General features: G+C 40.2%; 1 protein-coding gene across 1 annotated transcript; it reads right to left on the reverse strand.

The window, feature by feature from the left end:
- Positions 1-8,500: 8,500 nt before the first annotated feature.
- LOC143963658 (carboxypeptidase A1-like) lies at positions 8,501-22,429 on the reverse strand. The gene is made up of 11 exons (XM_077473367.1): positions 22,326-22,429; positions 18,311-18,392; positions 15,194-15,328; positions 12,183-12,293; positions 11,787-11,888; positions 10,940-11,038; positions 9,846-9,956; positions 9,666-9,756; positions 9,188-9,387; positions 8,968-9,052; positions 8,501-8,732 (listed from the first exon to the last, which is right to left on the reverse strand). The coding sequence occupies exons 1-11, from the start codon at positions 22,388-22,390 to the stop codon at positions 8,545-8,547; spliced, it is 1,269 nt and encodes a 422-aa protein (XP_077329493.1). The 5' UTR covers positions 22,391-22,429; the 3' UTR covers positions 8,501-8,544.
- Between the last annotated feature and the right edge of the window lie 1,049 nt (positions 22,430-23,478).

Here is a 23,478-nt window from a genome sequence, read left to right on the forward strand (position 1 = left end):
AGGTTTACTTCCTATGAGACAAGAATTGTGTAAAACTGTGCAAAGAACCTCTTGAAGTATGTGTAAGTTCTGTTGAGGATGAGCTGGCCCAGTGAGGCATGAAATTAAATGACTTAAAGATAATATTAACACCCAAGCCGTCAAGTTGGACGAGATGGAAAATAGGAATTGCAGAAATAATATTAGAATGATAGGTCTTCCTGAGCGCAGCAAGGGTCCCAACGTAATAATCTTTCTGGATGGTGGTTTAGGGAAATTTTTGGGGCTGCCTCCTTTTCCCCCTTATTTGCGATCGAACGAGCACATCGAGTCCCTTCAAAAATCCATCATATGGAGGACTATCCTAGGCCGATACTTATGAAAATCCTTAACTGTAATGACAAGTTGACTTTGTTGCGGAAGGCCAGGGAAGTGGGGGACATCAAGTTTGAGGATGGTAGGGTCTCCCTCTATCCTGACTTTTCGCCTGACCTCCAGAAGTGAAGAGCAGAATTACATGATTGTATATGCGCTTCTGTGCCCGGCTCGTGTAAGGGTGACTGCTCTTGGCAAGACTTTTTTCTTTAATTCCCCGTCCGAGGCAGCTCAGTGGCGGGAAGATAATAAGAAGGACCTATAATTCTATACAATTTTGACAGTTTTGGGATAACTACAGTAGGTGCTGCCGACATTGTGTTTCCAGCGCGACAGTATCACGCTGGTTCCCGGCGACCGGCTTCTCTAACCAGCGCGATCCCGTTGCACTGGCTGCAATAGGAAAATGTCATTTTTCTATAGCAGCCAGAGTGAGGCGACAATGTGGCCTCACTCATGAAGCCTGCATGCCTTCTCGGGGGCATACCAGGCCCTTAGGTCTGGTAGGGATTTTAAGGGGAATCCCCTTCACCGAAAAAAACGGCGTGGGGTCCCCCCCCAAAATCCATACCAGACCCCTATCCGAGCACGCAGCCCGGCCGGTCAGGAAAGGGGGTGGGGACGAGCGAGCGCCCCCCCTCCTGAGCTGTACCAGGCCGCGTGCCCTCAACACCCTAAAGCACCTTGTCCCCATGTTTATGAGGACAAGGGCCTCTTCCCGACAACCCTGGCCATTGGTTGTCGGGGCTTATCGGAATCTGGGAGCCCCCTTTAATAAGGGGGCCCCCGGATCTCGGCCCCCCACCCTATGTGAATGAGTATGGGGTACAATGTACCCCTACCCATTCACCTGTGAAAAAAATGTACAAAAAAACACACACACAAGGGTTAAAATAGTTTATTGCACAGCTCTGGGGGTTTTCCATCTTCGGGGGTCTTCTCGCCGGACTCCTCCGCTATCTTCCGCTAGCTTTTGCTAGCGGAGGAGCCCGGCTTTCTTCTTCATCGCCGCCCTCTTCTTCCTACTTCGGGGGTCTTGTCCCCCTCTTCGGTTTTTCTTGCCGGGCCACCGCTTCTTCTTCCAGCTCTTTTACTAGCAGTGGCCCGGTCTTCTGTTGCCGCCGTCGGCGAAGGGGATTCCCCTTAAAATCCCTGCCGGACCTAAGGGCCTGGTATGCCTCCCAAGGGGGAACCCATGCTGTTTTTTTTTTTACATTTGGCGTGGAGTTCTCCCTTAGGATTCATACCAAACAGTGCCTGGTATTGGCGGGAATCCAATTCGGATCCCCGCACCAGTGTCAACCCGGCCAGCGATGCTTGTCGCTTATCGGGAAAGGAAAAGAAACATTTTTCCTTTCCCGATGCGAGCCAGCTCGGCGCTGGCTCCCGCGATGGAGCTCGTAGGGTGTCAATCTCGCCGCTAGAAGCGGCGAGATTGACACAATATCGTGGTCACCTACTGTAACCGATAACCAATGTTTTGAGTGGGTTATATATTAAGGGCGGGGGGATGGTTGAGAGCATGAAATGTTGCGTCTCTTTCTTCCATTCCCCCTTCCCCTTTCTTTTTTTTTTTTTTTTGCTGTTGTTGTGGCACTAACACACTAGATAAATATGTGCAATTTTTTTTTACTTGCAATAGGAGTGGGGGGGGGGGGGGAATAAAAGCACCCGGAGTGGGTGAAATGTATGTAGGTATGAGTGTAGGGGGCAGATAAGCTCCCTATTATGGTTTCACTTAGTATTAAGTACACTAACATTGACATCTATGAGTATGAGGTGGGGTGGGTATGGGAAGGTCACGGGAGTACCCCTATGGGGAAGCCCTGATGGGCAGGAAGGGAGGGATTTGGGAGGGTGGGATCTGGGTGGATTAGGGGATAAGTGTGGCAGGGTTGAAGATAGAGGGCAGACACCAGTTATATCCACGCAATTAAATTTACACTTTACGAGATGTGAGATAAGGGGGAAGTGTACAGATGGGGGTAATTATCAAATGCTGGGAGGGGTGAGTGGCTTATTAGTGGCTTTAGGGCCTTATTGCTATTTACCTACCTACCCCACCTCCACTAGCGGAATGGTTTTCTTACAATTATTATTTTTATTATTATTATTTAGATTTTATTTTTACAAGACTCGATGCAGGTTAAAACTCACTTAAATAACTTCGTAATTGGAAATTCCAAACCCAATTTCTGATTGGTAGAGAAGTGCTGTTTTCCTGTTATAAGAGCCGTGTTGACACCTTGGGCCGCTACATTTTTTTACATTGCTCAATTAAAAATAAACCATACGTGATAGCAAATATTTATATCCCCCCCCCCCCATTTAAATTAGAGATCCTGCATGAATTAATAGCATTCACAATTGATAAAATTTGAATCCCAGTGATAGTAGTGAGGGACTTCAATGAAGTCTTGGATAGGTCCCTCGATAGGTGGGGCTATGTTATTTATGGCGGATACGTCATCCATTGGAAAGACAATACTCTTGCTTTCCAAGCTCCTTTCTTACTTTATCCAGAATTGACACGGCCCTAGCCAATAGTGAAACCCTGGCTCTGATAGGGAATATAGAATATGGCCCAAGGGGGATATCCGACCATTCCCCTCTGACTCATTCCCCTCTGACAGTTACTACCGGGAAATGTAGAGAATGGAAAATTGATCCTTCTTGGTTAGAGATGATTGATAATTCTGAGGAATTAATGATCAGATTAAAAGAGTTTACAAAAGGAGAAAGATATAGCGTATATTCCAGCGACAATCTAATTTTGGCCAAGGTGAGAAAGTGGGCCGAATGTTGTCCTTACTGGTTAGAACAAATACTCCCCCTTCACCGGTTCTGGCGATCAGGACCCTGCAGGGAGAGATTTCCTCTGACTCTAATGACATAATGAATGTATTCAGATAATATTATAGTTCCCTATATAAGTCCCATTTAAATGGATGCATCCATAAGCTTGTTCATCCCGACCAGTTGGGATTTATCCCAAGCAGGTCAACTAGCATTAATATACGAAGAACCTATTTGAATATGCAGATTCCAGTGGACAATAGTGGCTCCAGGGCCATTTTGGCCCTGGATGCAGCCAAGGCCTTTGATAGCCTTGAGTGGGATTATCTATTTAAAGTGCTGGTGAGCTTTGGGTTCGGACCAATTTTTATAAATTGGGTGAAATTACATTATACCAACCCAAGAGCAAAAATAAAAATCAATAATGAGCACTCCCATGTGTTCCAGTTGGAAAGAGGCATGAGACAGGGCTGTCCTCTGTCTCCTCTATTGTTTGTCCTTGCAATAGAACCGCTGGCCATCTCCACCAGATCAAATCTGGATATGCAGGGATTTAGGAGGGGACTGGAGGAAAATAGAATAGCATTGTTTGCTAATGATGTCCTTTTTTTCTTGGGAGATGTCCAAACATAATTAAAAGCTATGATACATATGATAGGAGAGTTCTGACAAATTTCAGGACTGGTTATTAACTGGGACAAATCGGTTCTACTTCCGATAGATCCACTCGCTAGTCACATACCAATTGATATTTCTAATTTAAAGATAGTCCAAAAATTGAAGTTTTTGGGGGTCTGGGTTGCCAGAGATATAAATTTGTATCTTAATGATAACCTAGCCCCTCTATTGCTAAAGTTGAAACATAAGGCAGATATCTGGAGCCGTCTGCCCCTGTCAGTGGCGTGGCACTGCAACCTAGTCAAGATGATATTGTTTCCCCAGATTCTATATCTTCTCCATAACTCTCCAATATGGATAGGCCAGAAGTGGTTCAAAAGAATAGAATCCTTGTTTAGAGACTTAATTTGGACAAGTGGGCAACCTATAATCAGCTTGCATACGTTGCAGCTGCCGCTCAGGGAGGGGGGTATGGCGGTTCCACACCCCAGACTATATTTTTTGGCATCCCAGCTACTGCACTTAGCAGGGGGTGTTGATAATGGGGATAACCCTAGCGGCAGGTTGATGTTGATAGGGTGCCCGCACAACACACTTATTGAGGCTTTAGAGGCAAATTCATTTATTTCACGTTGCCCAACGATAAAATTAATTGTGAAAACATGGCAAACAACGAAGGCCATACTGGGATACCAAGGAATATCAGAACTGGCTCCCTTGTGGAATAATAAAAATCTAGCTGAGTTGAGTGCCATTGAGAGATCTAGGGGTAAACCAAGGTATTAACTGACTGAGTCAATTATTTGCAGGCAATATTATAAAATCATTCTCAAACTTGAAGCAGGAATTTAACTTGTCAAATAGCTAATTTTATAAATATCTTCAGGTCAGGCATGCAGTCCAGACCCAGTTCAGATCTCAAACAGTTCAATGGATCCAGATTCTTATCTTGACACAAATAATGACTCTGGATTTGTCTAAAGGGTTAATTTCTCGATTGTTTGCCAGGCTTGGAGATAGAATAGATCGTGCCGGCCCTACTAAGAATAGAAAAAGTTGGGAGGGAGACAGTAACAGCTGGAAATGCCTCCTATGCCTTTCTTTTCTAGGTCTTGCTCTCCCTCAACTCCCCGACGCTTTCCTCTTTTTTCCCTAAAATTTTCCAATGCTACAAGAATAAAGCTAATATAGCTATGGATAAAATGTGGTGATAAAAGAGTGTAAACCAAGTGGTGTAGAGATGGGGGGGGGGGATTGGGAGAGCTGGGGGGTGGTTAAGGGAAGTGCAAGGGGATGAGAATAGTGGTAGTAAATAAATATAGATATTATATTATATATTGTAATTTAAAGTCAGCTCTCTTTGTATATTGCTTGGATGTTTGGATTGTGATGTCTCACTGTATAAATAAAGAGAAAGTGTAAAGTTACCATTTTCTTTCATCAGACTGCAAATTCTGTGCAATAGCAGTAGTTTTTTCAAGCTTGAGATAGCAGTTCTTAAATAGACATAAATGATATAGAGTGTGATACAACCCCCTCTCTCTGTCCTATCAGAGACACAGATGACCAACAAGCAAGAAGGCAGTTTTGGGCTCTCTAACAATAAAGCTTAGCATGCTTTGAAAACTAAGTGTAATGGGGCAAATGTGAGAGGGTGTGTTTAACCACTTCAGGACCGCCGTATTGCCATTGTACGTCAGCACAATGGCACAGGCAGGCAGAATCACGTACATCTACGTGATTGCCTTCCAGCGGGTGGGGGGTCCCATCGGACCCCCTCCCGCTGGATACGGCGGTCCGATTCGGTCCAGCAGCGATCCGTAATGAGGGGATGGCCGTTCGTTTTCGGCCACCCCCTCTGGATCGCTCCTGGCCAATGAGAAGCTTCCTCCCCTGTGTATTGTTTACACAGGAAGGAGGAAGTGATGTCATTCTCCTCGGGGCGGTCTTTTTGACCGGACTACGAGGAGAAGAGTAAAAGTAAGTCTGCACGAACACTACACTGACATGTAGGTACACACAGGCACACAAACCCCCCCCGATCCCCCCCCCGATCGCCCCCCAATCCCCCCCCCGCCCCCCCTCCCCCCCAGTCACAGTGTCACTGATTGCATTGATCATTTCTTTACTGATCAATGCATTCAGTGTCAGTTGTGACAGTAAAAACTGTCAGGACAGTTAGTGTTAGGTCCAGGGTAGCCCCCTATCACCCCCCAATAAAGATTTAACCCCCTGATTGCCCCTAGAGTTAACCCTTTCACCCCCTTTTGCCAGTGTCACTAAGCGATCATTTTTCTGATCGCTGCATGTGTCGCTAGTGTCGCTAGGTAGCTAGTTATTTTTTTAGGTTCACCGCCAGGTTTTTATATCGCTAGGTACCCCGATATACTACCCAATAATGTTTTTAACCCCCTGATTGCCGCTAGTTAACCCTTTCACCCCCTTTTGCCAGTGTCACTAAGCGATCGTTTTTCTGATCGCTGCATTAGTGTCGCTACAGTCGCTAGGTAGCTAGTTATTTTTTTAGGTTCACCGCCAGGTTTTTATAGCGCTAGGTACCCCGATATACTACCCAATAATGTTTTTAACCCCCTGATTGCCGCTAGTTAACCCTTTCACCCCCTTTTGCCAGTGTCACTAAGCGATCATTTTTCTGATCGCTGCATGTGTCGCTAGGTAGCTAGTTATTTTTTTAGGTTCACCGCCAGGTTTTTATATCGCTAGGTACCCCGATATACTACCCAATAATGGTTTTAACCCCCTGATTGCCGCTAGTTAACCCTTTCACCCCCTTTTGCCAGTGTCACTAAGCGATCGTTTTTCTGATCGCTGCATTAGTGTCGCTACAGTCGCTAGGTAGCTAGTTATTTTTTTAGGTTCACCGCCAGGTTTTTATAGCGCTAGGTACCCCGATATACTACCCAATAATGGTTTTAACCCCCTGATTTCCGCTAGTTAACCCTTTCACCCCCTTTTGCCAGTGTCACTAAGCGATAATTTTTCTGAACGCTGCATCAGTGTCGCTAGTGTCGCTAGGTAGCTAGTTAACTAGGCTCCCAAAAAGTCCCCCACATGTGGTATCCCCGTACTCGGGAGAAGCAGCAGAATTTATTTTGGGGTGTAATTTGACTTCTGCCCATAGCATGTGTGAGCAATATATCATTTAGTGACAACTTTGTGCAAAAAAAAAAAAGTTTGTAATATTCCCGCAACTTTTGGCAAAATATAAAATATTCCATGGACTCAACATGCCTCTCAGTAAATAGCTTGGGGTGTCTACTTTCCAAAATGGGGTCATTTGGGGGGGTTTTGTGCTATTTTGGCATTTTATGGCCTTCGAAACTGTGATAGGTAGTGAGGAGTTAAATCAAAAATTTGCACCCTTAGAAATCCTGAAGGTGGTGATTGGTTTTCGGGGTGCCGTGCGCGACTAGACTCCCAAAAAGTCCCACACATGTGGTATCCCCGTACTCGGGAGAAGCAGCAGAATGTATTTTGGGGTGTCATTTCACATATAACCATGGCATGTGTGAGCAATATATCATTTAGTGACAACTTTTTGTAAAAAAAAATTTTTTTTTTTTTTTTTGTCATTATTCAATCCCTTAGGACAAAAAAAATAAATATTCAATGGGCTCAACATACCCATCAGCAATTTCCTTGGGGTGTCTACTTTCCAAAATGGGGTCATTTGGGGGGGATTTGTACTGCCCTGCCATTTTAGCACCTCAAGAAATGAGATCGGCAGTCATAAATTAAAAGCTGTGTAAATTCCAGAAAATGTACTCTAGTTTGTAGACGCTATAACTTTTGCGCAAACCAAAAAATATACGCTTATTGACATTTTTTTTACTAAAGACATGTGGCTGAATAAATTTTGCCCTCAATGTATGACTAAAATTTAGTTTATTCGATTTTTCTTATAACAAAAAGAAGAAAATATCTTTTTTTTTCAAAATTTTCGCTCTTTTTTCATTTATATCGCAAAAAAAAAAAATCGCAGAGGCAATCAAATACCATCAAAAGAAAGCTCTATTTGTGGGAAGAAAAGGACGCAAATTTCGTTTGGGTGCAATATTGCATGACCGCGCAATTACCAGTTAAAGCAGCGCAGTGCGAAATTGCAAAAAGACCTCTGGTCCTTAAGGTGTTTATTGGTCCGGAACTGAAGTGGTTAAAGTACAGTATATCTAAAGTCAAACTATTTTCATGATTAATGTTGAATAGTGTAGGTAGGGAATGGTTAAAACCTCTGTCCAGTTTATTTTTATTTTTCCACTTGTGTCCCTGTAGACACAATAGGAAGTAAGAGGAAAACTTTCCAAACAGAGGAAAGTCTCCTCTCAGACAGGTGTCACTAGAACAAGTGTCCTTAAAGAAAAATTTTCCCTCTGTTCTTATTCTGACAACCTAAACATTTTGGATTTTCTCCTACTTTTAATCCCGGTGACAATGATTACCAGGACAAATAGAGAAAGTGAATCTGCCTATCAGGTACAAAGATAGCAATAAAAACCTGACAGAGTTTCTAGCCCTTCGCCGTTCTATCCAAAATGTAAAAAAAATGTTTTGGGTTTAAATATACTTCAATTTTTTGGTGTAAGATAAAGATTTTATACAAATACCAAATCAGTTTAACTACTTGTAAACTTAAAAAAATATAAAACTGACCAAACATCATTTTACTGACCAAACACCAAGTTTCCGTTTAAACTGAAAGCAAACTCGTCAGTTCAGGATGGTTATGGACTTTTATTGTACATACTATATTATAGTTTAATAGAGATTATCACGGGTGTGATTAATAAGAACAGTAAGAGCCAGCCAGGTTTCCTCAGCAGTGGGGATGATCTGGTTAGCTGGAAGAGCAAATCCATAGCGACCAGTGTCACGGAGCTCAAATGAATAGGAGTGCTTGATACCCTGGTTGTAGGTCCAATCAATGGTTCCACCACTGGCTTGGTCTGCAAAGAAGAATGAACAAAAAAAAATTGCTAATAGTGCTGGAAATTCTAAAGGTTTTGAATTTGAAAGGAATTTTTTAAATGATCTTACAGTATATGCTAGACAGAGCAGAGAGAAAATATACAGTGAAACAGCATGATCAGTATTATATTTCACAAGATATCAAAAAAGGATTCTCTGACACTTTGTTAACTGCCATTGAGGCAATGCTAAGTATTTTAAGGAAATACTTACAGATGGTGCTGATGATGCTTCCATACGTGTATTTGGTGCCATAGAGGGAGGCCAAAGCATTAATTGCATTTCTAGACACTGCATGCTGTACAGAAAAAGAAAAATTTTTTTAGAAATTGTTTACAGACATTTTGCTACTAGAAACAACTTTTGAAGGAAAAATATGTTGACATTGAAGTAATACATAGAAATATTGATAAGTAAAGCTCATTAAGCATACCAATTCAGCTTGGTTAGAGACAACAGCAGTAGTATATCCATAAGGGTAGAGAAGCATCTGAGAATAGCTGTGGATTGAAATAAATCCCTTGATATTGCCATGGCTCCTCACAAAGTCCACAATAGCCTTGACTTCTGACTCAGAATGAGCAGCACGTCCTCTGTAGGTCTCAGTGCAAGGGTTGCTGCTGGATCCACCACCTGGTGTACAATTCAACAATTCATCAATTTTAATATTCCTGAGTTTCTAGTAGTTGGTGTTTAAATGATTATATGCTTAGTTGGCTGTTTAAAGCCCAAATCCAGCCAATATTTTTGTTTTGGATAGAGTGGAAAGGATTAGAACCTCTTTCTAGATTTTACTGATGTCTCCTTACTGGGGATTTCCCCTTACTATATTTCCTGGCGATTGTTTAAATTGTTCCCTAGCAGATGAAATAATTTATAGAAAACTGACATGAGAAACCAGTAAATGTTACCTCCAAAGCCAGCATCCCAGTTTCTGTTGGGGTCAGTTCCTACGCAAGTAGAGCCACTGTTAGGGGATCTGGTCTTACGCCACATACGGTCCTGTAACAATAATAAAGGATTATTTAATAGGGATCTGCTAAACTTCTTACTGATAATGAAGAACACAAAAGAGAACACAGCATAGTTACCCTGGTGTGGGTGTAAACATAGCCATCAGGGTTAGTGACGATTTCCAAGTAGATATCCAGTTTGTTCAGGGTGGCAGTAAGAGAAGCATCTTTTCCATAATCTGAGACAATCTGCATAGGATTTATGCATTACTTTTATTAGACTTTATTATGGGTACAGTCTCCATGTTTTTAAAGGAATGCCCTAATGGTTTGGACATATACTGATAAAATAATATGTTTCTTTTAGTTACTTCTATTGTCATTTTATCAATACATTTTTACTTTGAAAAAACTTTCTTTTTTCATTCTTTGTTAAAACATTCTGCTATATTTGCTTAAAATGATCCTGTCATGAGATAATACCTGACATCTTTTCTGAAACCGCTAGTTGGCTATCATTCTGATCATCAAGCTTTGCTACTAAAGTGAAACAATTAAGAAGCCAAAGAAGTCAGAACTTGCATACTTATTCCAGGCAGGGGCGGACTGACAACTCATGGGGCCCCTTGGCAATAGGAGATTATGGGGCCCCCAGGCAATCAGAGATTATGGGGCCACACAGTATACACAAACACACACACAGTATACAATCACACAGGTTACACATACATGTACACGCAGTATACACAGATATGTTTCTATTGGCTGAGAAGGTACTGGAGAGGTGGGGCAGCTATAATCTCTGGATTTTTAGACCAAAAAGATGTCAGTAAGGGACATTTCAGAGGCAGATGTAAAAAAAACACAGATTTTTACATACTGTCCCTGGTTTTACTGAGGCTGGCAACCCTGATGGGGCCCCCTAGTGGCCCGGGGCCCTCGGGCAGTGCCCGAGTGGCTGAATGGTCAGTCCGCCCCTGATTCCAGGTCAGGTACGCAATACCAAAGACGGAGGATTGGAAGGTTAGCAAGGCTATTAACATTTTCAGATGAGGATACTAGCACAGTACTCTCATTCCAGTACTTTACAGTACTTCAAGCTCCCTGATCATCACTTAAACCAGTAACATATTTTATGTTGTTATACAAGTTTAGTGTCATACTCAAAATGTGTGCTCTAATCATACACCACTCTAATCCAGAATAAGAAATAAGGAGTAATGGGTATATACCTTTTTAGCAGTCCAGACTCCAGTGGCCTGAGTTACCCACTCGCGGGAGTGAATTCCAGTGTCAATCCAGAAAGCAGGACGGTTGGCTCCAGTACTGAACTAAAAAAGAAAGCAACAAAAACAATATTTGACAGCATGTGTTATTTGGCAAATGTTAGTTACTTGTCACAATAAGTACCAGAATGTACTACTATATGATTTTATGATCATGTGAATAAGGTCTGTTGGATGCTGAAAACTTCATGACATCAATCTGACATTCCTATCCTGTATATAGAGACCTGTCATCCCTATCTGTACATACAGTAGAATTTTGACAACCCTACCCTAATATACTTTGTGTACTGATTCTTACAGAGTCAGTGGTCCTGAAACTCACATTTCAGTTTTTGGTTGATGGAGAGGTAAACCATCGTACAAAGTCTAGTATCTTGGGGAATTTGGAGAGACCTTCATGGCTAGTTCTCAGTAATGCATGGCAGCTACAGCTAATATACTGTATGTCTTCTGGATTTTTTTTTTTTTTATAATATATCAAATGTGAATGAAAGCAGCCAGCTGTCCAAGGCAAGCAAGAATAAAGCCAGAAAATATGCCAGGTACATAATACTACTGGGGTCTCCAAGAAATCTAAGAAAGCAAAGGTTGGCTCATCTTACCAGGTTCTTTCTATCACTGAAGTAAAATGTGTTAAAATCTGCATTTTAGCTTACCTTTTTTCTCTTTTTTACACTGAGTGCTACAATCATTGACCCTACTACACAAGCATGCATGCCTTCAATAGAAACAACATAATTTGCAATTTACTACACCATAAATTAATTTTCAAAAACCATATATCACTTACTTTGAGAACATTGAGTGGGCGACCTTCATAGCTCTTGCCAATCACAATCTTGCTCACTAAACCAGGGTTTTCAGCCACCAGTGTGTCAATAAAGTTGTTAATCTGAAGGAACACATAATCAATATGATAATATTGTACGATTTTCAAAAACACAGTCATATGATAGATCAGAGTAAGAAACTATGATTTATGAACACAATTCTCCATGTATGGGTGGGTACAGAGCAGAGAGAAAGGTGACCAAGTTATCAGGCTGAATGGTTAAATGACAGAATTAAAATTACATTTATATGATTGTAAGATTTTGTAAGTAGATAATCATTTATTGGTTACAAGGACTATCTGTTTAGCTGTGAAAAGCTAAATGTTTCTTTACAAAGTTAAACACAATCATACCTCATCAAAGGTATGGTAGGTAGCATAGTTAAAGGTATTAGTGGAACGGGCATTTTCCATGGAGCGGCTACGACTAATCTTCATTTCCCTCTCTTCTTCATCCAGCAAAGCCTGTTATAATATAAAAACAGATGAATATGTTTTCAAACCTTTAAAAATAAGTTATATTTTATATTACTATACTGTGTTCCAATAAGGACTTTTTAAATAAGGAAGTGCAAAAAACTGAACCATTTCTACCCTGCCTCTTCCTGCAGCAACAAATTACCACAAGTGTAATGGCTGATAAACAAAAAGTAAATCACAATTAAAAGATAGTTTTTTTTTTGTTCCTCCCCCACTATTATGTAAAAATGTTAACACTACAGAAAGAATCAGTTATCCAATATAATAAGCAAATAGGTAAAAAAAACAACCACTCCACCATTAACCACTATGTATACGCATCATTCTCATTGGCCTTTGCACTTCGCATTAAATTCTCATGCAAGCATTTTTTCAGATGAAGATTTGAAGAAAAAAAAACGCACTTGAACACCAATTCATATTTACACAAACCTGGCTTGGTCTATGTATAAAAATGTTGCTGTTTTAATGTGAGAATCATTCGCACAGCCCCAAAATTTTGTGTAACATAATTATTATTATGTTGCATCTCCTATGATTTTAAGCACCTATTGACCATAATGCAATTTTTTCACTGATTGAGGTAGTAAAAGAAGAACACGTTTTGGCTCTTATGATCATAGGAGATAATTAAATTGCACAAAGTACGGAAATATTTATTGGGGTTCTGCAAGCGTTTATACATTTCAGAAGGAACAGGCCTTAAAGCATAACTCCACTTTTGTTAAAAAAAAACATTCCCACCCTGGGTGATCTATGAACATTGCAACGATTATAACAATCTTTGTTGCAGATTCCTTAGTAATCTCACATCAAGGATAGTAATGTCTTGCCCAGCAATGGGATACACAAAGGCAAGGAAAGTATAATTATTTTTTTTTACAGGTGCATTTTACACCTACTAACAGTAGGCGATTTGAAAAGGGTGAGGGGGCCAGACAATTTTATTGTATTTTGCATTTTATCGCAAGGTCTGTTTTAAGCTGAAACTTTAGATAAGCAATTTTTTTTCCAAGTCAAAAATACAATTATGCTGCATACACACGACCGTTTTTTCCGTCAGAATAAACTCTGATGGTCTTTCCAGCAGAGTTCCGCTGAAATGGACTTGCCCACACATGATCACACCAAAGTCTGTTAGTTTAGAATGCGATGACGTAAGACGGGACTAGAAAAAGGAAGTTCAATAGCCAGTAACCAACAGCTGCCCTTGCGTTGTTTTTGGACTTTCGGAATAGCATACGGATTAACGGTTTTCCCGATAGGAATTGATTCCGTTGGAAAGATTTAAAACATGTTCTATTTCTAGGTTCGTCAGAATTTTTGGAAAAAAAAAAGTCAGAAAGTCCACACACGATCGGAATATCCGATGAAATGATTCCGTCTGACTTTTTCTGCCAGAAAGTCCGACCGTGTGTACACAGCATTATTGACTGTTTTGGAGCCTCACTATATACCAAAAATGATTCTGGTTTGCTAATTTTAGAAAAATCGAAAGTGCACCTGTGTCCAGACGATGGACATTATATTATTTGCATTTATAACAAGCAGTAAAATATATTTAAAATAAGATATTTTCCCATAGATGGGTTTTAACCACTCCAGTCCATTTTCTCACTAAATCTATAGTGTTCCCCCTGTCAGAACATATTAGCTCAGCGTGGGGAGATCGCTATACTAACTTTGCATAGTACACGTGACAGTTTTTTTTCTTTCAACCTGCTGGGAGAAAAAATGAATAGTGTGTACCAGGCTTAACTATACAGCAAAATATTATTTCCACTGCTGCAGGGAGAAGCAAGAAAGAGCTGTAATAGTACTGCTTAAACCTCTGTACTGATAATAAGTGCTGTTAGGTCACTATACTCCCAATGTAAACACAACGTGGAAGCATTGTTTTAACATTCTTTACTACAACGTGCTCCTTTGCAGTGATCTGTAAGAGGAATGGAAGCCCAAAGACTGATCATTCCAGCTTCTAAGCTTAGTGCTGGACCCCAACTGTCACTGATAGTTATTAGTTTTAGCACAAGAAGCCGCCAGGACTCACAGGAGCTGCTGAAGTCCATCTGGCATTTTAAAATGACCCTAGGAGAAACAGCTGTTGTCATTTTAAAATTGCACACTGGACTCAAGTGGTTAAGCTTGTGTTTAATATATAATGCCATTTCTTATGTGTGTTTACATTAGAAGACTACTAGGCTGAAACATTTCTGCTCTATATACAAAAAAAGGGAAAGGAGCTGGGATTCAAGATGCCTGTGTTGTGAAACTTGAATATTAATTCTCCTCAATTCTTACAGCTACAGAGGTGAATGGGAGTTTGTTTAGAAGTGCTTTTACTGTTTCTTCAGAATACTATAATAATTTAATATGCATATTCTGGGCAGAGGTATAGTAAGATGTATTGGAAAAATATAGAAATGTCCATTGCTGATCTCCTTACAAAAATACCAGCTGCCTGGCTGTCTCTACTTTTGTTTCTGCCTGATTTACTGACCTTGAACAAGCATGCAGTAACTGAAATTAAAACAAATTTTCGAAAAACTGTTCTTGGCAAGTGACTCATAAATAACTCAAGCCATTATAGTCAGTTAACTAGCATTTTTGGAAGGAGATATAGTGTTTTACAGCATCAATATTTTGTCAGTAATAACTTAAAAATACTACAAATATTCTAAGAAATAGTCAAACAAAAGTAATCAAATGTTTGGTATGGCCCTGCCTACTAGCAGTTCAACAGGCATTTTTAATAAAGACTTTTCTCTATTGGCTTTTATCAATATTTTCACTTCATCTTATTAGATCATGCAGAGATTTAATATTTTTTTAATTCCAAATGACATCAAGACAGAGTCTTCCTTAATGATTGTGGTACCAGTCACCTGCAAGTCCTGGATCATGACACTATACTGGATGTTGTTGGACTCCAGGTAGACCTTGACATCCTGGAGGCTGTAGAATGGCACACGGATGTCAATATATCTTTTGGCTTGTGAGGGTGATGTCCAGAAGTCAAGCTGCAAAACATAAAGTAAAGATTGTAAAGTAGTCATAAGGACTTTGTTAGCAGCATTGTTTTAAAAAATTGCACCCAATATTCTCAGTCCCACAATTATTTATGTGCTGGTCAAATGTGACTATATGTAATAAAATGCTGTTGGGTCTTGAAAATACACAATTAGAAAAAAAGAACAAGATACACACAGACACACACACCCACAAGGTATCAGCATTTAAAGTGTAAGTAAACTTCCAACATTAAATGTTCCCTTTAGGTAAGCCTATAATAAGTAGTGTACATTTCTTCTAAACGTGCACCGTTTAGGAGATACTTAGTGTACATCCAGCCAGTGACATCACTGGCGCATGCGCTCTGAAGAAATGGCTGGCTGTGCAGATCCCTGTGCAATGAAGAGCGGCTCCCGCATGAATTCTCAGGAGTGACATCATCACAGCTCCGGCCAGTCACAGATCCGGAGTACGTGAACACAGAAGCAAGACAGTTGAAGATGAAAGCAGCCTCCATCACATCGCTGGTAATGCTTAGTTTTCAGGTAGGTTGAAAACTAGCACATTATGGCTTTACCGTGCAGGTTAGCAAAAAAATAAAAAATATCCAGCGGTTTAAAAGCACTTTAACACAATATATAGTAGGCACTCATAGGTCTTCCAAAATACAACAGAAATAATACGAAGCTTATTTTTAAAATATGATAAAAATAATAAAAAAAATATATAATACAACAACCTTACTAATGCATAATATATATGTACATACACACACACAAACACACACACATACACAAACACACACACAAACACAGTGCCTTGCAAAAGTATTCACCCCCTTGGGATTTTTCATGTTTTGTTGCCTCCCGACCTGGGATTAACATGGATTGTTTGAGGATTTGTATCATTTAATTTACAGCTGGAAGGTGAACCTCAAATCATACACAGAGTGGTACAGGTTTTGCTCAAGAATATCCCTGTATTTAGCACCATCCATCTTTCCCTCAACTCTGACCAGTTTCCCAGTCCCGACTGCTGAAAAACATCCTCACAGCATGATGCTGCCACCATCATGTTTCACTGTAGGGATGGTGTTCTTTGGGTGATGTGTTATGTTTGTGCCAGACATAGCGTTTTCTTTGATGACCAAAAAGTTACATTTTAGTGTCATCAGACCAGAGCACCTTGCTGAAAGTAATGGCTTTCTTCTGGCCACTCTGCCATAAAGCCCAACTCTATGGAGCTTATGGCTTATTGTTGTCCTATGTACAGATACTCCAGTCTCTGCTGTGCAAGCTCCTCCAGGGTTACCTTAGGTCTCTTTGCTGCCTCCCTGATTAATGCTATCCTTGCTTGGTCAGTGAGTTTTTGTGTGTGGCCGTCTCTTGGCATGTTTGCCGTTGTGCCATATTCTTTCATTTTGGTTATGATAGATTTGATGATGCTCCTAGGGATCATCAAAGATTTGGATATTATTTTTATAACCTAACCCTGACTTGTACTTCTCAACAAAATTGTGCCTTACTTGTCTGGAGAGTTCTTTGGTCTTCATGGCAGTGTTTGGTTAGTGTTGCCTCTTGCTTAGGTGTTGCAGCCTCTGGGGCCTTTCAAAAAGGTGTGCATATGTAATGACAGATCATATGACACTTAGATTGCACACAGGTGGACATCATTCACTAATTATGTGACTTCTGAAGGCAATTGTTTGCACCAGAGCTTTTTATGGGCTTCATAACAAAGGGCGTGAATACATACGCACATGCCAATTATCAGTTTTTTATTTCTTATAAATAGTTTTATGTATATATTTTACTAATTTTACTTTACCAACTTAGACTATTGTGTTCTGATCAATCGCATATAATTCAGATTAAAAAAAACATTGAGCTAAAGGCTGTAATGTAACAAAATTGGTAAAAAGCCAAGGGGGGTGAATACTTTCGCAAGGCACTGTATATACAGTGTGTGACAACACTGAAGAAATGACATGTTGCTACAATATAGAGAGTGTACAGCTTGTATAACAGTGTAAATATTCTGTCCCCTTAAAATAACTCAACACACAGCCATTAATGTCCATGCCCCTGACAGCAAAAGTGAGTACACCCCTAAGTGAAAATGTCCAAAGTGTCAATATATTGTGTGGCCACCATTTTCCGGTACTGCCTTAACCATTTTGGGCATGGAGCCAGAGCTTCACAGGTTGCCACTGGAGTCCTCCTCCATGATGACATCACGGAGCTGGTGGATGTTAGAGAGCTTGCGCTCCTCCACCTTCCATTTGAGGATGACCACAAATGCTCAATAGGGTTTAGGTCTGGAGACATGCTTGGCCAGTCCATCCTCTTTACCCTCAGCTTCTTTAACAAGGCAGTGATTGTCTTGGAGGTATGTTTGGGGTCGGTATCATGTTGGAATACTGCCCTGGGCCCAGTTTCCGAAGGGAGGGGATCATGCTCTGCTTCAGTATGTCAAAGTACATGTTGGCATTCATGGTTCCCCCAATGAACTGTAGCTCCCCAGCACTCATGCAGCCCCAGACCATGACACTCCCACCACTATTCTTGTCTGTAGGTAAGAGAGCAAGAGCGATAACACCAAATTTAACACACCTGCTCCCCATTCACATCTGAGACCCTGTAACACTAATGAGTCACATGACACCGGGGGGAGGGAAAATGGCTAATTGGACCTAATTTGGACATTTTCACTTAGGGGTGTGCTCACTTTTGTTGCAAGTGGTTTAGACATTAATGGCTCTGTGTTGAGTTATTTTGAGGTAACAGCAAATTTACACCATTATACAAGCTGTACACTCACTACTTTACATTGTAACAAAGTGTAATTTCTTCAGTGTTGTCACATATAAAGATATAATAAAATATTTACAAAAATGTGAAGGGCGTATTCACTTTTGTGAGATACTGTACTGTATATCTGTATATGCACACATGTGTCAATTTAGAAGGATGAAAAAAGTATCTAATTACCCCCAGGTCCTCAAACTTTTCCAGTTCCCGGACCAAGCTTACTTCATCCTCACTAATGGGAAGAATTCTCAGGACTTGCTGTCTGCAAGTAGATGAAATAATAATAATGTAAATTACACATTAACACTGTTAAAACAGGTAAACTGAAGACTTTATGATGACAATACTGATGGATCAAATCTCAAGATTAAAAAAATGGATTGATTTTATGTGATACTGCAGATTTTTAACCTCAAGTTATTCTAATTTCCAATATATTGAAGGAACAAGTAACTGTCAGTGCTTTGAAAGCAGACTGCAAAAGTCGAACACCGTGTCTACATTTACCAAGATACAGGCATATAGACAGCTTGAGCTAAAAAGATGACTGGTGAATCAAGAGCTGCAGTCAAGGAGTCACCACCTTATGACATTTTCATGCCACTGCAGTGTTTCAGATCCGGAGATAACTTGCTGCTGGAAAGTCAAAAGGAAGTGTCTGTCCATACCGCCCAGCCATTGACATGGACACCCAAAGAAGGATCCTCTTCCTTGGCAGGGAAGAAAAAGAATAATTTTACTCTTTATAAGACCATGGATTATGGTTGATTTGAAGTGAAGCTTTTTAATTGTAATTAATTTGTGTTTTTTTAGATGCTTAAATTGAATAATAATAAAGAGAAATAATACTAAGACCACAGATTTAGGCAAGTATGTTGACAATTTAGGATATTTCTTAAAACTAACCTAGGGGCTGTGCCTGCAGGTTAGCTTTAAAATGTGTGTAAAACCTAAAAATAAACTTGATTTACTCCCTTAAGTTAAACATTTTGTCATATACTGCAACAAGTACAAAAAATTGCAAAAAATGCCCATTGAACCTGTCAGAAAACTGTATTCTGCAGTTTTATCTCAAGAAATGTTATCAGGAAGTTTGTTAGGATTAAACAACATCTCTGCCTATGAAGATGAGAAGAGGGGGAGGTGTTCTGTAGTCTGAACACACTTCCTGTCCTAGGGTAACAAGGTTGCTCCCCATAGATACAGCACAGGTAGTGAGGTTTGTAATTTTTATGACCGCAAATGTGTTAATGGCAAGAACACCACATAAAAATAAAGGAAAAGAGGCCTGAAAAAAGAAAGCCAATGGTACCACCACATATAAGGACCTGTAATATGCAATATATTACATGTTTTCTCTTGGCTTTAGATACACTTTTACTGAAAACATTAAAGGAAACGTGTATTCAGAGAATACATGGACTGACACTGCTGACCTTCTTGTGAACATATTTACCTGTCTTTCTCTGGCTTCAATAGTATATGAGTCACTATCCCAGAACAATCATATAGCCAGTGAAATCAAAATGCAAGGGCTCTACAAATGTACAATAATAAAGCTATTGAAAGCGTGGAAACAAACATTTCCAGTAAGATAGTTCAGAAATGACAACCTACTACACATTCCCCTTGTTACAGGATTCTTTAAAGCAGAGTTCTGACCAAGAAGGTAAATATGTAGTTGAAATCAATTTATAAGAACATTTTTCCTGCAAATATATGTGTGAGTCTGTTCAGCTATCCTTCTGATTAAATTGAAGCAGGTCAAATACAGATCCAATAGATAGGGCAGGCCAGTGCACCTGCCAATTAGTTACATAGTAGTCGAGGTTGAAAAAAGTCCATCAAGTCCAACCTATGTTTGTGATTTTATGCCAGTATTACCTTGTATATCCCTGTATGTTGTGGTCATTCAGGTGCTTATCTAATAGCTTTTTTTAAATTGTCGATGCTCCCTGCCTGTGGATGAGAATTCCACATCCTTACCACTCTAATGCCCCGTACACATGATCTGACTTTCCGACAACAAAACCATGGAATTTTGTTCGAAGGTCGTTGACTCCAACTTGTCTTGCATACACACGGTCACACAAATGTTGGCCAACAATTATGAACATAGTGACGTACAAGACGTTCGGCGAGCCTATAAAAAGGAAGTTCAATAGTCATGAGCCACCCTTTGGGCTCCTTCTGCTAACATTGTGTTTGGTGAGCATTGATTCCGAGCATGCGTGGACTTTTGTGCGACGGACTTGTGTACACACAATCGGAAAGTCCAACAACAAAAATTTGTTGGCGGAAAATTTGAGAAACTGCTAGCCAACATTTGTTGGCGGAAAGTACGACAACAAATGTTCGATGGAGCATACACGTGGTTGGACTTTCCGCCAACAAGCTCACATCCAACATTTGTTGTCAGAAACTCCAATCGTGTGTACGCAGCATTACAGTAAAGAACCCTCTACGCGGTTTAAGGTTAAACCGCTTTTCTTCTCATTTTTTTTTTTTTTTTTTTATAAATTCTTTTTATTCGTTTTAAAAGAAAAAGTACAGAACATAGCCTCGGGGCATTCCCCGGCTCAAACAATACAACACAACAGGTAAGGCAGAACACCTAAAAAACTATCAGCCTAACCCAAAGAACATACAACAACCAAACCCCATAGCTTGCTGCTAAAATTGACAGGAGCAATGTAAGTCCCAGTAATTAACACTAAGCGTAGTGATGCACTATAGGCAATCTACCAACAGAGATCTAAAAGTGGGCGTCAACCGAATACTCAGGCATCTTTTCTTCTCATTTTAGTTTCATTCACGTGTCTTATTAAATTCCCTTTTGCGGAAAAATTTTATTATATTGTGCAGTCACCAGTACGGTATTTGTACATTGAAATCATATCCCCTCTCAAGCTTCTCTTTTCCAGAGAGAATAAGTTCAGTGCTCATAACCTTTCCTCATAACTAATGTCCTCCAATCTCTTTATTCGTTTTGTTGCCCTTCTCTGGATTTTCTCCAGTTCCAGCACATCCTTCCTGAGGACTGGTGCCCCGAACTGGATGGAATACTCCAGGTGCAGGCGGACCAGAGTCTTGTAGAGTGGAAAAATTATCTCTGGAGTTAATCCCCTTTTTAATCCATGCCAATATTCTGTTTGCTTTGCTTGCAGCAGCTTGGCATTGCATGCCATTGTTGAGCCTGTCATCTACTAGGACTCCCAGGTCCTTTTCCATCCTAGATTACCCCAGAGGTTCTCCCCCCAGTGAGTAGATTGCATTAATATTTTTGCCACCCAAATGCATTATTTTACATTTTTCTACATTAAACCTCATTTGCCATGTAGTTGCCCACCCAATTAATTTAAAGCTTAACTTATATCGTCCGAAAATACAGAGATTGAGCTGTTTATCCCATCCTCCAGGTCGTTTTTGAATACATTAAATAGGATTGGTCCCAGGACAGAACCATGGGGGGACCCCACTTTCCACCCTGGACCATTTCGAGTACTTCCAATTTATCACTACCCTCTGAACTCTGCCCTGTAGCCAGTTTTGAATCCATGTACTTACCCTATGGCCCATGCCAACGGACCTTTGTTTTTACAGCAAACGTTTATGGGGAACTGAATCAAATGCTTTTGCAAAATCCAAATACATCACGTCTACGGGCCTTCCTTTATTAGATGGCAACTCACCTCCTCATCGAAGGTTAATAGATTGGTTTGGCAAGAATGATTCTTCATGAATCCATGATGATTACTGCTAATAACATTGTCATTACTAAACTCTTGTATACAGTCCCTTATCATCCCCTCCAAGAGCTTGCATACAATTGATGTTAGGCTAACTGGTCTGTAATTCCCAGGGATGTATCTTGTCCCTTTTTAAATATTGGTGCTACATTGGCTTTTCTAAAATCAGCTGTTCGTAAAAAGTAGACTGTTCGTAAAAATTAGGAACAACGATCTTGCAATTACTTGACTGAGTTCCTTAAGGATCCTCGGGTGCAAGCCATCTGGTCCCAATTAATTTAATTAATTCTGAATGACCTCAAAAGCTTTTCTAAATGATATTAAAAGCGCACTGCATTTGCCCACCAGCACAAGCCCAAAGCCTGTCCACACAGGACCTATAATACACTAGCTATGCTAGAGGTTTGAATATATAAACTTTTATATTTTAACAATTTTCTACATACCCACTGAAATCCCCGGCACCATATACGGCAGCCACCAAGACAAGGAATACTAGTGCACCCTTCATCTTGGAATCCTTCTAATGTTTTACCATCCAGGTCATTATATTTATATTCTTTTCTGTTCGGTGATTACACTGTGCTGACAAATTTTCTGCCACTGGCTGAAGAGCACCTGACTTTATTCCCACACATACCTGATTAATATGATGGGAACATAGTGACTGTTAGCTAGGTTACTATATTTAAGTTCTCTTTTATCAAGGGGTCCTCTTCACTATTGTTTTTTTTTCTTTTGCAGCACTGTGGAGCACTTACAGTAGCATGCTTAAAAAAATACCTTGTATTTCATCATAAGTTGAATGTGTAAGACAGATATTGAATTAATTCTGGTTGATAAATTCCTGACAAAGATTTGTGAGCTATATACTAAATAAATAACTCTGCTCTAGGTGATGCATGTGAAAAAATACAAATACTATTGCGGGCTCTGCAATAAAGCCTATGGGACGCGAATGTTAAAAATCAAAAGTGCTTATTTTAAGGACTAAAAATTGGGACATGTATCAATGCAAAAAAACGTTCATGTTTTTTCGGGAGCATTGATTTTAATAATGCTTAAAGGGAAACAATAAAAATGTAATATTCCTTTAAATATCATGCCTAGGGGGTCTCCCTAGTCTGCCTGTGAAGTAGAGCACCTTTCCCATGTTTATAACAGTATTACAACAAAATGACATTTCTAAAGGGCAAATGTAATTTAAAACTGTTCGTGACTATAATGTATTGTCAGATCCCGACAATATAGATAAAAATCGGTCGCATCAAAAATACCCCCCAAAAAATGGATGCCGCTCCCAAAATCCATACCAGGCCCTTCAGGTCTGGTGTGGATATTAAGGGGAATCCTGCACCAAAATTTTAAAAACAAAATGGCGTGGGGGTCCCCCAGGCCCCCAGGCACTATATACTATAGAGTATATATACTATATGGACTACACTATGTACTATAGAAAAATTGGGCCTTAGGTGTTGGTGGTGCCAGAACACTGTAAGCCCTCACAGTTACTCTTGTTGGGCGCAGGAACGGGCCCTGCTTAACTATTATTTCAAAAATTGTAATTACATGCCCCTGCCAAACAGGGGCAGAAAAATT

Source organism: Lithobates pipiens, unplaced genomic scaffold (assembly GCF_037356315.1).
Source record: "Lithobates pipiens isolate NorthernLeopardFrog02 unplaced genomic scaffold, aLitPip1_a1.2 Scaffold_8, whole genome shotgun sequence".
In the NCBI taxonomy this organism is placed as follows: Eukaryota; Metazoa; Chordata; class Amphibia; order Anura; family Ranidae; genus Lithobates; species Lithobates pipiens.

What these genes read in the sequence shown, in the direction of transcription:
- LOC143963658 (XM_077473367.1), bottom strand. Translation starts at nt 22,390, where the DNA reads ATGAAGGGTGCACTAGTATTCCTTGTCTTGGTGGCTGCCGTATATGGT. An exon ending in ATGTTTACACCCACACCAGG is followed by an intron (nt 9,757 to 9,845) that starts GTAACTATGCTG and finishes TTATTGTTACAG; the next exon opens with GACCGTATGTGGCGTAAGAC. An exon ending in CTGGGATGCTGGCTTTGGAG is followed by an intron (nt 9,388 to 9,665) that starts GTAACATTTACT and finishes ATTGTACACCAG; the next exon opens with GTGGTGGATCCAGCAGCAAC.